The sequence below is a fragment of the Pogona vitticeps genome, chromosome ZW-PAR (genome assembly GCF_051106095.1).
Source record: "Pogona vitticeps strain Pit_001003342236 chromosome ZW-PAR, PviZW2.1, whole genome shotgun sequence".
Lineage (NCBI taxonomy): Eukaryota > Metazoa > Chordata > Lepidosauria > Squamata > Agamidae > Pogona > Pogona vitticeps.
Window position 1 is genome coordinate 5,617,685 of NC_135800.1, and position 15,172 is coordinate 5,632,856.

General features: G+C 51.7%; 1 protein-coding gene across 6 annotated transcripts in view; it reads left to right on the forward strand.

Moving 5' to 3' along the window:
- EXD3 (exonuclease 3'-5' domain containing 3) overlaps positions 1 to 15,172 on the forward strand; it is a 72,705-nt gene that overhangs the window by 12,729 nt on the left and 44,804 nt on the right. For all 6 annotated transcript variants that reach the window (XM_072984569.2, XM_078382641.1, XM_072984567.2 and 3 more), the window contains 7 exons: positions 4,067 to 4,120; positions 4,895 to 5,034; positions 5,181 to 5,281; positions 7,573 to 7,646; positions 7,748 to 7,786; positions 13,541 to 13,707; positions 14,787 to 14,928. In XM_072984569.2, coding sequence (XP_072840670.2) covers positions 4,067 to 4,120; positions 4,895 to 5,034; positions 5,181 to 5,281; positions 7,573 to 7,646; positions 7,748 to 7,786; positions 13,541 to 13,707; positions 14,787 to 14,928 — 717 coding nt within the window. The remainder of the gene's footprint in view (positions 1 to 4,066; positions 4,121 to 4,894; positions 5,035 to 5,180; positions 5,282 to 7,572; positions 7,647 to 7,747; positions 7,787 to 13,540; positions 13,708 to 14,786; positions 14,929 to 15,172) is intronic.

Sequence of the window (15,172 nt, forward strand, 5' to 3'; positions counted from 1 at the left end):
GTAAGCAGAACCTGAAATGTTTCAGAACCTGAAAGCATCTCACCTCGCATAGCTGTTAAAAAGCAGCCGGTCCTCGGTGATAACGCTGGTTCTGAACAGAGAGGATCTCTCACTTCTTGCCACTGGCAGGCCTTGGTGGGTTTGTGCAGTGAGGCCCTCCTAGCGCTTGCAGCAGTGAGTTCCATAAATTAATGGCACACACTCTGCAGAATTCCTGAAGGATAAATATCGAGAGATTGCCACTGCATCACCCTGCCTGCAGAAGTAACAGAGGAGAGAAGCTGGCAACCCTCTCTTGGCCTTCTCTTCAACACGGATTAACTCTCTCTAAATATCCACATAATGGATATTTCTCTCCACCGTGTCCTGAAATGCGCAGGAAGGGCTGAGTTGTTCCGAAAGATTTGGAGGCCATTTTGATCCCACGGAAAGAGGTTAACCAGGGCTTCTCCCTCTAGCCTCGATTTAAATTGGCGTTTTGGGCATTCCTATTGACTTTTCATCCAGGAAAAGTCGCAAAGGGGGTGCACCGGGTCCAGCGCTGAAGCCGGCGAAACACCACGAAAGCGACTTAACGAAAGAGTGAAAAAGTAATAAATTATTTTTTTTTAATTAAATTCACTAAAAGGATTAGGCACCCTAGCAGAGATAGGCGTACACGTAGAGGAAGGAGACCTCCGATGTGATCAACCACAAGACGAGGCAAAAGCGATGTGCCTCCGGTCGCCATATGCAGCTGACGGAAGTTGGCCAAAGCAGATTTTGAGGGGGCCCAGAAATCTACTAGCTGCTTTGTGTAGATTAAAAAGTCAGGCGAGGACTGCTCCCGTGGGTGGGTGGGGGCACGGTCTCTGTTCTCCCCCTTCGGGTGCTGGACGAGCGGTTTCTCCGGGAACCAAGATGGCTGCTGGCGGATGCCCCCCCCTCCCCGTTCTCTCTCTCTCTTTCTCTCTTTTTTGGGAGGGAGACAATGCCAGAATTGAGGAGACTCTGAGGCTAATATAGCTGCCACGGCCCCCTGAATAGGTCTGGGGGCTACGCTTCAGAAAGAGCGAACGAGCGAAAGGGGGGGGCGGGGCGGCCGGGTGGTTTGTAGTTCGGCAGAAGGCCGGGTCGTGTTCCATGCCCATCTTACGTTACACTTCAGCCTTTCAAAGGGTGTCTGGGCCCACTTGAATGGGCCTCCCTGGCGCTCCCCAGACCCGCGAGGACGTGGGGGCAGACAAAGGGGGCTCTTGTCATCCGCAAGCCCCTTTGGGCCAGAGGGGAGGGAGCGAAGCCTTTGTCATCAGAACAGGAGCAGTCTGGCGTGCTTTGGTGCCCCCCCTCCCCGTGGAAGACCGCTAAGTCGTCTCCCCCCCCCACCGGCCCCAGCCAAAGAGGACATTGAAGGGCCCTGTCAGCTTTGATTAGCAAGGGGTCTCATGACTTAATGGGCCACCATATTTCATGTCCAGAGGGGCGGCGGCCGCCTTGGGGGCCGGCATGAATGCCTCCTATTGTCCATTGAGTTATTTTATTTACATTTTTTTAAACAGCTTATAAAGGTAAAAAAAAAAAGCCTGTGTGTGTGTGTGTGTGTGTGTGTGTGTGTGTGTGTGAGAGAGAGAGAGAGAGAGAGAGAGAGAAATCTGCTTGTAAACCCTCCCCCCCCACCGTTCCTTTTGGGGGGGGCAGGCAGGAGAGCTTTTGTAGGTCTCCGAGAGTGGGGCTTGTTTTTTTAAAGGCCAGCTCCCAAAGTTCCTCTTCTTGTTTAATAGCCGTATATTAAATTCTAAGCAACTGGGAGCGGAGGCGGGCTGGGCTGCAGAGAGGTAGAGGAGAGGATCCAGATCCGCTTGCTTCCTTCCTGATAAGAGGAAGGGTACTCCAGGATTTCTTTCCATTTATTTATGCAGAAACATCCCTCCTCCATTTTTCTGGAAGGCATTCAAGTTTTGCCAAGACTGGTGGGGTAGAAGACCTCTGTGGATGGAAGGGAGACTATTTCGAGAGCAGTTCAAGAAGGAAGGTCAAACTTACTTTCGAAGGGCCAAGTATGAGGAGGAGCATTCAGAACGGTTTACCTCAATTGCTTCATGCTTCCTTGAAAAATGCAAACTCCATAGCCAGCAGGTCCCTGGCTAGTAGTTCACTTTCCGGCGTTGCCTTTAAGGCCCTTGTAAAGCCGTTTTGGACAGGGATTTTTCCAGCTGATCCATCATAAGTTACTTTGTCTTGCTTTTTTTCCCCCTTTGCTTCTCAAGGAGAAAAGGCGCAATGACAGATTGACAAGCAGCGCAACCGGTCATGAAGTGGTTTTTCTTTTTGAACATGACAGCCGCTGATCACCACCGGTCACTTTAAAAAAAAAACAAAGCCCACAACTTAACAAGTAATGGGAAAAATGTTTCCTTTTAAACAGTCACTTTACAAGCTTTTGAGTGCAGCATATGGAGAGATCAAGGCCAGCCAGTCAGGTAGATTAAGGGGGTGTGTATGTGTGCACAGTGTATTTGAGGATGATATTCCACAGTATGCTGTGCTCACAATGAAACTGCTTGCCGGAAAACGTCACATTTGAAAAGGGGGTACGGAAAAGGATGAAAAGGCAATTTTTAAAAGCAGCAGCCCATTCAGAAGCAAAACCAGAGCAACATGTAGGTCGAGAAAGAGCTACAGTGAAATGATAAAAAAAAGGTTTGAAATTATCTAGAGGACATGTTATATACCTGTGGCAGAATGAGGTGACTTCCTGAGATCAGGGAGGGATGGAGATCTTCCTTCAGAACTTCCTCATACGTGCCTCCCCGTAAATAGCACATTCAAGGCACAGGCAGGATTAGAACTCTCTTCCTTGACATGCAAGATTTGTAAGGTCTCCGTAAAAACCACTGAAACATTACCTTCAAAGAGCTGTGCCTGTAACATGGCTTAATGGCTTGGTTTATTTATTTATTTTTTTAATGGGCCAGATTTCTATACTATAGTAAGCAGCCATCTGTGGCTTGTGTAAAATCCCTGCCACGTACTCCTCCTACTTTTCTTAGTCTTACAGGAAGGAGTGTCCAGCGATCCGTCATCCATGGGGCAACTGAGAGAGATCTCCAGGTTCAGGAGGGAGGTGATGAAGATGAGGGGGTGGCTGCTTTCTAATCACGCTTCTCGGCCCTTGTGGGAAGGAGGATGCTGGATGAGATGAATCTGGTCCAGACAGGGTCCCCTCCCCCCCCTTCTTCCAGGCCATTCATTGTCAGCCATGAATCGCTCCTGTTTCCCCATCTCGTCTTGTCGATCCGAGGGAGAGAAGGCGCACGGAACGAAAGTTCCCATGTGTATAAAACAAAAATAACTGCGAGGGAACAGCAGAGAGGAGCCGTTTGGTTGTGTTACATTTTCCACGGCCGTCTCCCTCATCCATGTCCCGGTTCGAAGCTGATCAAAATAGAAGCATGGGAATGATTTCTGTCTCTTCCTCTCCTCCCCCCCTGGTTCCCCCTCTCCATTTTTCCCCTGTTTTTTTTTTTAATAAACTTCTGCAAAGTTCAGATCCATATTGGGGTCTGAGGGTTCAGAGGAAACGGGTGCAGGAGGTCGGGTTTTACTTATTTATAACAGTATGCATTTAGGAAAATATGGAATGCCACTTGCTCTCTCTCTCTCTCTCTCTCTGTGTGTGTGTGTGTGTGTGTGTGTGGCAGTGAGAGACGTTGCCTTTGTGTCCAGCCACACTGGCCTGTGAAGCAGAGGGGCACATAACCCTCTTGCATGTGTTTTTTTTTCCCAGCCGTTCTTCCATGGAGAATATGGGTTGGCACTGTGCTCCCCCATGAGCAGGTCTTCAGAGCCTGTGGCAAGACAGTGGCCCGGGCAAGAGCCTGGGGGAAGCCCCATCCCTGTCTGGCAGGGGGATTTGGACACTGACCTCCCAGAACGGGCTGTGTCTGGGCTGTAAAAAGACCAGGTGCGGTTTACTCTGGCAGGAACCCACTCATCAATGAGCATGTGCCTACCTTTTGTTTGTTTGCTGCTGCTCTTCTCCTTCGGAAAACTTGCAATTTTGTTGTGTGTGTGTTTTTCCCCCCAGGCTGCCGTTCTAAGCATCAGACTCAACCTGCAGCCAGACCTGACACTGGAGGAGGTAAATCGCACCCGACCCTTTCATTGGGGCCCCTCTCTCCAATTCTAGACATGTTCGCAGAGGACTCTTGGGAGGTTTCCCTCCAGAAAACAAGGCGCTTTGCCACCTCTGGTGATGGGTTAGCCTTCTTGGAGAGGGTTCCCACTTTCCTAAGAACCTGGACAAGTCACCACAGCAGACCTTAAAAGAAGCCCAGGAAGGCATGCAGGGGCTGCTAGCTTTGTGGCACCCTCTCCTCAAATCGGCTCCTTCCAGACTCCAGCGCAGCTCAAACGCCTGTGTCCAGTCCTCTTGATCCCTCCGGGTCCAGCTCTGGGGGGGGCGGTATTCCTGGATGAATCTGCCGTGTTGTAGCTTGTCTTTGTTGGTCACTCTAGCCTCCCTGCGTCGCTCCCAGTTTGCTGGTTCCCTTGTCTTCTCAGCTGCCTCTTGACATCGGTGGTGCGGGAAGGCTCCCTGGGCTGCAAAACAGTGGCCGATGGGCCTTATTCTGCCCCCTGTCCCACTTCCATAGGGGGCTCTCCAGCACATGTGTAGATTTCAGACCCAGATCCTTCTCTCGGTGCCTGTCTGGTGTTTTCCTTGTCGGAATCCTCTTCCCTGGTCCCATTATAGAGGTATTCCGGAGCCCTCCCTTCTGCCTCCTCACCCAGGGCACTATCCTGCAGGTCTCCGGCCCTTCTAGCCTTCTGCGCGCTTGACCCACCGGTGCCAGGGGCTAGGAGCTGGTTTGGGAATTTGCCAAGTGACTCTTCCTCTTCCTTGCCCCCCAAGATGTGCATCCCACTGCTTCTCCAAGACAAGACAGACCTCGTGGAAGCTTACGTGGAAGGCTACCCCGACCTGCAGGAGCAGCTCCTGCAGATGCTGGACTCGTGGTTTGCGCCAGGCGTCCAGATCAAGAATGTCATCAGGTGAGGGGGCTGGAGAGGTGACACCTGTGGTAGGTGTCATCCCATTCTTTGCAGATGCAATGCAGAGTTTCCTGGGCTGCTGGAAAGCTCCATGGAGGAAGGGTTTTGTTAATTCTGGAGTAGACCTTTCCATGGTTCTCTTTCAGGAGCTATCCAGGCCTGTCCAATATAAAGACAGAGAAACTCAACCACCGGACGTTGACCAAAATGGCCTTTCGGTTCCTGGACAAATACCACCTAGATCCAGGTACGGTTGATGTGACGGCGGGTCAGCAGTGGTTGACCTGCAGAAGTGGAAGATTGGACGGTGGCCCGGAGGGGGGGGGAATGGAGGACGACAGCCTGGCCATGGAACGTGCCACTTCAGTCTGGGGGGAGGCGGCTGGAGGGCTGGGATCTTCCCTCAGGTTTTATTCCTGCATCTCCTCGATTTTTTCCTCCTGTACGAGTGGGTGGTCTGGAGACCTTCTAACTTAGAAAAGCAAGAACGAGGCTTTCGTGTGGCTTCATTCCTGTGAAGGCGTGGTCTTAGCCGTACAACTAGCTTTCTGGGCGCATGGGCTTTTCTCTCTCTCTCTCTCTGCACTGATGTGCCTGCATGTGAACCCTGAATCATGTGATCTAAAAGAGTGGAAAGGTCAGAGCAGCTTCACAAGGGGAACGCAGTCCCATCTTGGACAGCTCGGGGTGACCTTTTCTTCCTGCTCATCCCTATCTCTCCGGTTCTGAATCCCACCGCCCCAGTTTGCAATCTCTTCTGCTTACAAAGAGCTCCCCAATCTGTGCCCCATCACCCCCCCAATTTAGTTTGCTGAGATATCCAAGGGTGTCCCCCCCCCAACCCCTACTATTATGCTTTTTGGCCACAAGACCTGGTATGTCTCTGCATATTTTTTTGACCTGGGATTCTTGGCGAATTGAATTACTTGCTTTATGCCACTTTCCACATCTCCCTGCAAAATTACCGAATGCCCGCATCTGCTTTTTGAAACACATTTATTTATTTATTTATTTATTTATTTATTTATTTATTTATTTATTTATTTATTTATTCATTCATTCATTCATTCATTCATTCATTCATTCATTCATTCATTCATTCATTCATTCATTCATTCATTCCCTGGTATATATGTTTGTTTGGTATTCCGTACTGTTCACTGAAGGGCTTAAGGAGGCTCACAACAACACAATTATTTTTGGCTTACCTGGACAGCCAGATCTCCTGTTCCTGAAAAGCTTCAGGTGGCAATCAAGGCCTGAGAACTGGAGAGCGAGAAACCTCACAAGTATGGAAGCCTTCCTCTATCAGTGCGCCTGCATGTGTGTGTCTCTGCTGAGTGGAAGCTCTGAGCGGTTGTGCCACATCAACGCTAGAGGGTAGGAGAGGGCTGCCGAGCCACCTGAACTGGTTCCAACATTTGAAAGAGGGGAGAAATACCCATTCAGCGTGTGAAGACAGTTTTTCTCACCAATTGTTTGCGGGTTTGAATGCTGCCTGACAAGGCATGAGGCGCATGGAATAAGGTTCCATGGAATGGGGGGAGTGGGGTGGGGGATGAAAGCCCCTGTGAAGGATTTGGAGGTTGTCTCTGGGTTTTTACCCAAGTGAGACACACACACACACACACACACACACACTCACCACCATCCCTCTCTCTCTCTCTCTTACACACACACACACACACACACACACACACACACACACACACACACACCTGAGCCCATTCTACAGCAAATGAACTCTTACGCATCTTCTGAGTTGCTTACGGACACCCCTTGGCCTTGGTCGGTAGGGCATAAATTCCATAGAAAGCTGTGCTGCTGAAAAGCAAATGATCTTAGCGGGGAGGTCTTAGCTACAGAGGGAGGTCCACGTCTTCCAAAGAGCCGGCGCTCCCTGGCAGGATCGGAACTTTGCATAACCCTACGTCTGGCCTCAATCCCTGGCAACAGCACCAGTTTTGACTAGGAGAGAATCCCACCTAGGCCCCCCCCAAAGTTCCAGCTGCCAGCCCGAGTTGGCAATATAGCAGGCAAGGCAGTTCAAAGAACAGGTTTCTCCCAGCCTCCCCGGTACACCATAACAACCCCCTTCGAGTCTGTTATTTCTTTTAAAGGAAAAACCCAGTTTGTGTGAGGGCTTAAGCTGGACCTTCTGGCTGAGAATTTCTTGTAGGTGCAGCTTTTAAAAATCCCTCCAGAAGGGAGCCAGTACCAACAAAAACAAATCCCTTCTTGGTTCTGAGATGCACAAGGATGAGTTTGGGTCCCTCGCTGTGTATCCCGGCCTGATTTGATCTTTCGGGATTATTTTTATAAGGAAGGGGAGAGGGGGGAGTAAGAGAATTGTCTTGGCTCCCTTGTGCTCACAGATGGAAAAGTGGTGTAGGAATGTAGCAAATAATCCATCAGTTTTTCCAAACTCTGGGCAGGGTCCCATCTGCAGGTTTTCCTGCCTGCCTTGTTTGTACTGAGTACCTCACCTGTATTTTTTTTTCTCTCTCCCTCCCCTTCTAAACCCACGTTCTGCTGCAGCTCTTTGCCCCAACGTGATCAACCAAAGGCATCTGGGCACCCTTAAGTACCTAGTCCGCAAGAGGTTTGTTGAGGTAGGTGAGAGCAAGAGGAGGGGAGGCGCCATGGGGGGGCCCTTAGCCCCCCCACCTCTCCAGAAAACTGAACCACCTTATTCTCCCCATGTGCCCTACAGAAAACGATGACGCAGGAGATCTGGATGGATCACGTCCAGGTGAGCCCACGTGTGTAATTTCGCTTCTCCCTCTGTGCTTTCCGTGATAAACTAAGGCATTAAAATTCTGCATCCAGGACTGTGCGACGGGCATAAATTGTTCATTCGTGCAAGTTTCAGGAACATGTTTTCACTGGGCGTTATTTGTTGGTCTGTTAGATTTCTATGTCATTTTTTTCTTCCGGGAACGCTCAGGGAAACCTATGTCGCCTCAATCCCAATTACCCTGTGATGTAGCCCAAAGTTGGCCAGTTCATGCGATGGCTGCTTGGGGATTTGAATTACATCGTTGGTCAAGAGGATGATGGACGTCGTTGTCGTCGTCGTCATCTGTTACGGTCATCGCAGTATTTTGCAGAATTTATTGAGGTTTTCCATGGTCACAAGGGGGTGGGGGGGAAGAGGAGCAATGTGGAGAAGTGAAACCCTTGTCCTTGATCGGCAGAAATCTTCTCTAGCTTCCTCTTCGAGAAGGTCAGAAGTGGGTGTTGCTTGTAATCTTTCTCTCTCCAACCATAAGGGCCACAAACTTGGATTTCAAAACGGGAGCTGACATTCTCTGGTTGCTGATGTTCTCTGCTTTGGACTTGCTCCTGTTTCTGAGCTCAGCCCCTTTGCTGGTTTGAGGCCAAGAAGCCCCAGTCTGCTCGGGGGAGAGGCCGTTTGTTCCTAAGGGCCCGTGCGGGTGAGAGCACCGGTCCAGAATGCGAATGGTACGGAAGGGAAAGAGAGGGCCAAGCATGACCTCCTTGGACCAAACAGCAACCTTTGGACTGGCGTATTTTTATTCTCGCAGAGACTCTGCTTCATGGTGTGTGTGTTTTTTTTTTAATTGTATTTAAATAGTTTGGCCAATGTTTTTGTTTTTCTCTCAGTCTGATGAGCAGACCTCTGGATCCAAAGCCTTGAAGGCCAAGCAGGAAAGGTCTGTAACCAGGTTTCTGGCTGGAGTAAAGCAATCGGCAGGCCCAGCCACCTTGCAAATCCGCCCAAATACAGTAGATGGGGCCTGCCTTCAGAGGGACACACCCCCCCCCCCCCCCGCGTAAAGGCTCTTGCTGGCAGGATGCATGTGAGGAGGGGAGCAGGGACGGATAATCAGGACCTGCTTTTTCCTCATGAGCTCTGCAAGAGCAGGTGGAAAATGTTCTCCCCACCAGAGATGGTGAAGGATATTTTTGTTAGGTGTGGAGAGAATCTCTGTTTTTTGCAAGGACAACTTTTATGCATTTCTTGAGAGGCGATCAGGAGGAAAAGTGAGTTTGCTACTGCTTTGTTGCACGGATGCAGCACGTTGCCCGTACTCAGCACCCTTCCCTCATTTCTGGATGACGCGTGTGTTTCCCTCAATCTGTTTCAGTCTGCCGGTGAGGCCTTTGGGGAGAGATGAGAAGCGGGGGGGGGGGGGAGCTGGTCACTGGTGACCCACAGCCATCCTGCGGGAGGGGCTTCCTCCCTGGCTCCCCTTTTACACTGGAAATCTTGGCTTACGTCAAACCCTGGGATTCATAGGATCCCCCCTGGGCTGTTTTTCAAATCAGGGCCCATCTAATTTCCCCTCTGCCTGCAAACGGGAGCATGGGACATGATGAGCTTGGATCACAAGCAGCAAGGAGGTGAAAGGGGCCATTTGAAAGAGAAGCAGGGGGGGGCCGGAGGAGTGTTGGAGGGGAGCAGGGGAACTCCCCGGCTCAGGTTTCATCTCTGCCATGAAGGTATGGAGTGGCTTAAGGGCAAGTTTGTACCGCCAGGAGGATCAGGTGGCAAAATGTTTTCCTCCATTGCCTTGCTTCACACACACAGTCTCTCTCTCTCTCTCTGTGTTTGTTTGTGTGAGACGGGTAACAAAATCTGGCATGTTTCGTCCCTCCCTTGCAGAAATGAACGTCTGGCTGTACCTTGAAGGACCAGCCCCCCATGTCAGGGAAAAGTTTGGGCAGTGGAAAACTGGGAAAACCAACCCCAGTCTCTAAAGCTCACGTTGTCCTTCCTGCTACGGCTGCTCTTATATATTTTACTTTTCTTCCGCCTTTCTCCCAGGACTGACCCTCGAGGGGTCTGGCAGCAAGGTTAAAAAAAACGAGTTCCGATAAAAGCAGGGGTCAAATAAAAAGAGGGGAAGTTAACAACATGAAAAATACAATTAGACAAATTATAAAATGGAAACGACTTCCAGTGATGGAAGGTTAACCGAGGGGGGACCGTTTCCTTCGTGTTCTTTCCTCCATGCTTGCTGCTGGAATTGTTTAAAACTTCAGGGGCGCCCTGGTGCCAGATCTTTGGCCCCCTCCCTCTGGGTGGACACCCAGCTGGATCTCACCCCAGGTAGCCAAGGATCTCTGGGCAAAAGGGCAGCCCATCTCCTGAGTGGGAAGAGATCCACAAGGAGGGCCATGTCTTGTGGATGCCGGGGAACCCTCCTTGGGGCTTGGCGGTGTGTGGTTTGTCCCAGCAACATCAGGCCCACCTCTCTTGATACCAACCCAGAGGTCTGGCAGCTCGGTTTTGCCTTAAGACCTGCAGGGCTGTCGCTGAACGGTGGAGCCCCATTTGCTTTGGGATGAGGGAGACCCCAGGCTCAGATCTCAGTAGACGGCCGAGCCAGGGAATTTCCTCCCCTCTCTCCCTCCCCGTGAGCCATGACGGAGCCATGTTAGGCTAGAAGGTGGTTAAGCTTGGAATGTGTTCCCTGAATCTCAGGTGCTTACACAGGCTCCTCTGCAGATTGCACACATGCGCGTGCGCACACACATACACACACACACACACACAGAGGGTGTTTTTCTCCTCCTGCGTGTGTGGACGCAACCCGCCTGCAGGAATGCTACTGCAGCTGTCAGATCTCATTCCTGAGATGCTTGGAGCAGCAAAGGTGAAGAGTTGGAAATAAATCACTCAGTGTTGTTGGGGGGGGGGGGGAGAGGAGAGGAGAGGGGGGTGGATTTGCCGCCAAACCTTGCACGGTGTGTGTTTGTGTGACAGGGGCAGCAACAACGCCACCGTCCAAAAGACCGGCTCCAGGATACAGCCACAGCTCGGAAAGTTGCCTTTCTCAAAGCAGATCCTCACCCCCCCCCCATCCTGCCTGCATTTGTCCAGCCTTCTTCCATGAATCCTGCTTTTCCTCTCGAGATGCTCAGGGCCCTGCATGCACGCCCATTTCTGTTCTCATGACAGTCCCGCAAAGGAGGCACGCATTGGAGAATGACGGCTCAAGGAGAACAGAAGAAGGGTTTGACCCGGGCGACCAAAACCGGCTTTTGTTCTGATGCCCTGTGGCTGGGCCCTGGCCAGGAGGGGGGATGTAGGACAGTGGGGCTAGCTGAACTGAAGGCAGCCCCCTCCTCCCCAGGCGCCTACAGCCTCTGGCTTCTGGCAGCAGGTGCCCAAAACCCTCGGAGAGGAGGGTATAGCGCAAAGCCGAGAGGCCGGGCCGGCTTCCCTGCTGGCAGGCCTTGGCAGGAGAGCCCGTCCTCCCCTCCCGCCCCAGCCGCCGCCGAGCACTTTCCCAGCCTCTGGTGTACAATTTCGCAAGGCTCTGCCCGGTTGGCTGGGGGTGTTTCCCTTTTGCTGCCTCAGCGGAGGAGGAGGAGGAGAGAACGGCCCCGGCCACCTTCTCACACACCTTTCTGTGAGCTGGAGAGAAGAATGCTGCTCAGCCGGTGCCTTGCCCGCCGTTCTCCCTCTGGCACTAAACCCATAAAACAAAGTCCAGGTGGGAACCAGGAAAGAGACACAGTGCAGCTGAGAGAGAGACAGGGAGAGGGAGAGAGAGGGCTCCGATTTCATACATGCAGCCCTCTTGGAAATCCCACAAGGAGAGGGTGAGGGGCCGTTAAGCCCTGCACCCCCTTCCCTTCTCCCGGAGCCCTTCATACATAAATAAATGGGAAGACCAAGAGAGACCAGTGTGTCTGTGTGTGTCTGTGTGCATATCTATACATATTAGGTATATGAATACATATATATACTGTATATGTATATACAGTGGTACCTCGGTTTACAAATGCCTCAATTAACATAATTTTCGGTTTACAAATGGAAATCCATTGAAAATAATGCCTCGGTTTACAAATTTTTGTCCGCAGCACGAAGCAAAGTTCGCATTGCGCCTGGGGGGTTTATAGCGCCGCCCCTGTGCGTGCATTCCTGTGGGGAACCGCCTTTCGGTTTGCAAATATTTCGCATTACGAAACATCCCGGAGAACGCATAAAATTCGTAAACCGAGGTACGCCTGTATGTCTTTGTGCGTGCGTGCGTGTCTGTGTGTGTATGTAGACAGATATACACATAAGTGCATACACACACACACGCATACAATGTGTTTGTGTAATAAATGTTCTTTCTGAACTGTGCTGTAGATTATCGCTGCACCTACCGTTTGCCTAAAGAGAGGAAATTCCTAATGGCTTTTTGTAGCCACAGATTTTTAAATAAAAAAAACCCCAGACTTCCCTTCCACCCACTGGGCTTTATGCTAATATTGGTGCGGGTACAACGCTAAGAGTGGCTGTTTCCCCCCCCTCCCAAATGGACAAAAGTAACAGGTCAACAAGGGCAGAATCACAGATCTATAGAGATGGAGAGGACCTCCACCCCCCCCAAGGGCCTCCTCGTCTTGCCATTTTCCAGGACAGTGCATCACCACTAGGCCGTTCTGCCTGACATTTAGTAGCTCCAGGTCCCATCCTCTGGAAAGGCGGAAAACGAGGCAGCTCCAGCTTGTACCCAAGTGCCCAGCAAACAACCTCCGTCGCCCGGTATCTGCGGGCCTCCCTTCCTCCTTGTAGCCAGGGGGGAGAACTAAATCACATCACCAAAATAACACAAGGAGCAAAGTTACGTCAAGGGGTGACAAGTTTTCCAGTGGCTTCGTGGAGTGACCTTTCCGGGGCACTTTGGAAGGAATTTTTCAAGTTTTATGCTGTTCCCCCCCCCCATGCCCCCAATCCCTAAAGGCTTGTCTGCTTTTTAAAATATGACAAAGCAACAGAAGAAGAGCAAACAAGGAAATGAGGAATGCAGCCCACTCCGTTTGAAATCCTGCAGCAAGCAAGAATAACCACTTACTTCCTAAACATGGCGCAGATTATTTTAAATAGTCAGCGTGGTCTGCGTAAGGGGACGGAGAGCCACCCTGTCAAAGAACAGTCCGTTCACCTTTTTGCCCTTTGGCCAGCTTGAATAGTCAAGGATGTTTTGGAAGTGCCCGTCTTTTGGTGGAAGCGATGGCACTGCAGGCAGGCAATGGGGCAGGGTTTGGGGGGCAATGCAAGAGGAGGATCCCCTACAGCCTGGCAGCTCCTCAACTCTTGGAAATACAGACACGTTGCGGATCTGCTCAGTGGGGTTGGCTCTGCCTTAAAAAGCCCCCCTGCCCCCCTCCCAATTGTAGCAAGAGATTTCCTTAGGTGCTGGGAACGCCTGATTGTCACAGAAGGCGCTTCCCTCTGCCTCCTGCAGTCAGCAAAGTCGCCGGCTTTGCTTTCCGATTGGTCCCCGAGAGGTAAACACGGGCGTCGTTTCCAAAGGGTTTCCCCAAACGTGGGAACTTGCGAGAAATGTGTTTTTATCCTGTTGTAATGACAAAGATAGGGTCTGATCTAGTTCATCCCTCAAGATTCTGGGCATTCCCCAAATTTGGAAGCCGTGGCTATAAAGAGATGTTTCGGCCACTGCCCCCCTCTTGGCCATGGGAACCAAGCCTCCGCCCCGCACAACATTTCCTTGCTTTCTTTTGCTTTGCTCTGCAGAGCACCGTGCGGGAGAACCGATGGCTGCAGGAAAAGCTGATCCAGCTGCTGGTCCGTTGCGGGGGCCTGGAGGTGGCCGCGTGGTGGGCTCTGCATTACGGCCTCCCCAGGGGAAGCCTTCCCGATGGTGTGATGGAAGAGATGGAGAAGCTGAAGCTGCAGGAGAGGTAAAGGGGCCGAGAGGGACCCCTTCAGGCATCCGGGGGGCAGGACGGCAGGCGGGCGGCGGGCTGTGCCTTGAAATCCGGGCCTGGGTGGGTTTTAACACGAGGATGGTCGCGGTTCTGCTGGAAGAGCCGTGGGATTCTGCAACTCAAGACCTCCCCGTCAGCACAAAGCGATGTGAAAAACAAACACTGGAAAGGAACAGGGATGCTAAGAGCTTGACTCGAACCCGCCGCCCTCCTCCCAGGCTCTCCAATCCCTTTCTATCCAAAGCGTTCTCGTGCTGGGTGCTGATTGTCACTGCTTTTCCATCCGGGATCTTCCCAGGTAACACAGAGAGGGGTGGGGTGGTCCTTTCACACGCCTTTGCTAAATATGGCGCAGGAGGTTGCCCAATTATTGACCGACCGTCTCGTGTGCACACACAGACCCTCCGTGCGAGGGAGTGTTTGTCCTGCCCGGCCCGTCGGCCCTGTGCGATGCGTCGCACGCTCCCCTCCGTACGAGGTTAGCAAATATTTTTTCAAACAATAAACCAGGGGGCTGCAGTCAGTGTGGGAAAGACGCCGGCAGGACCGTCGTGCTTAAAGAAAGGAGCTGAGCTTTCCCTCGGGGTGGATCGCTTCTCCTTAAGTGGGGCTTTCTCTCTGAGGAGGCGTCCTGTTGAAGCGGCCTTCCCTCACCTCTGAGGAGAACCTGTGACATCGTAGTTCGAAGCGTGGGGCCTCTCAAAGATCAGATTTTGAATCGAAGGGGAACCATCCCTGTCTCTTGAGGAGTGGTCTTGGGAAGGACAGAGAACAACCACACGCGCAAGGGGTGCCTCACCTTACGAGTTCAGTGGTGTTTTGCTGTTTGGTCTGTAAGTGCCAAAGAAAGAGGTGCTTGGATTCGCTCCATCCTTAGGTCAGAGAAACAAACAAAAACGCTTACAAGTAGAAATCTAGTCATACAGGCGGTGGATCTAAACTGGCTCACACCAGACACAGCACACTGTACGAATAACTCCCATCGGGGGCTCTGAGGTGTGGTGGTTCTCCTCATGTTTCCCTAAAGCAAGTGGATTTCTCTTTCTGGGCAGGAAAGACTGCCCAGAAGAGGTGGCAAATATGGCTGAGGGCCGGAAGAAGGACGGTTATTATCGCCTCCCCATCCCGAGAGACCAGGTCCTTCTCTTATCCACCTGGGAAGAGTTGCAGAAAGCCAAGGAGTCTGTGCTACAGGTAGGGGCCCCAAACCGTTTCCCCACTCTGATCCTCCGCACAAATCTGCCAAAACCGGGCCAGAGGGCCCTTGGACTATAAAGCCCATCACCTCTTCCCCTGACGGTCCTGGCTGGGGTTTCTGGGGGTCCCATTCCAAGCTGTTTTGCTAGCCCGGTCAGGTTTTGAATCCAGAGGCTCCTGAAGCCTAGCCTGGCCTGCTTAACCTGCACACCTCGGTGCTTTGGGGGGGGGGGGGGTTGGG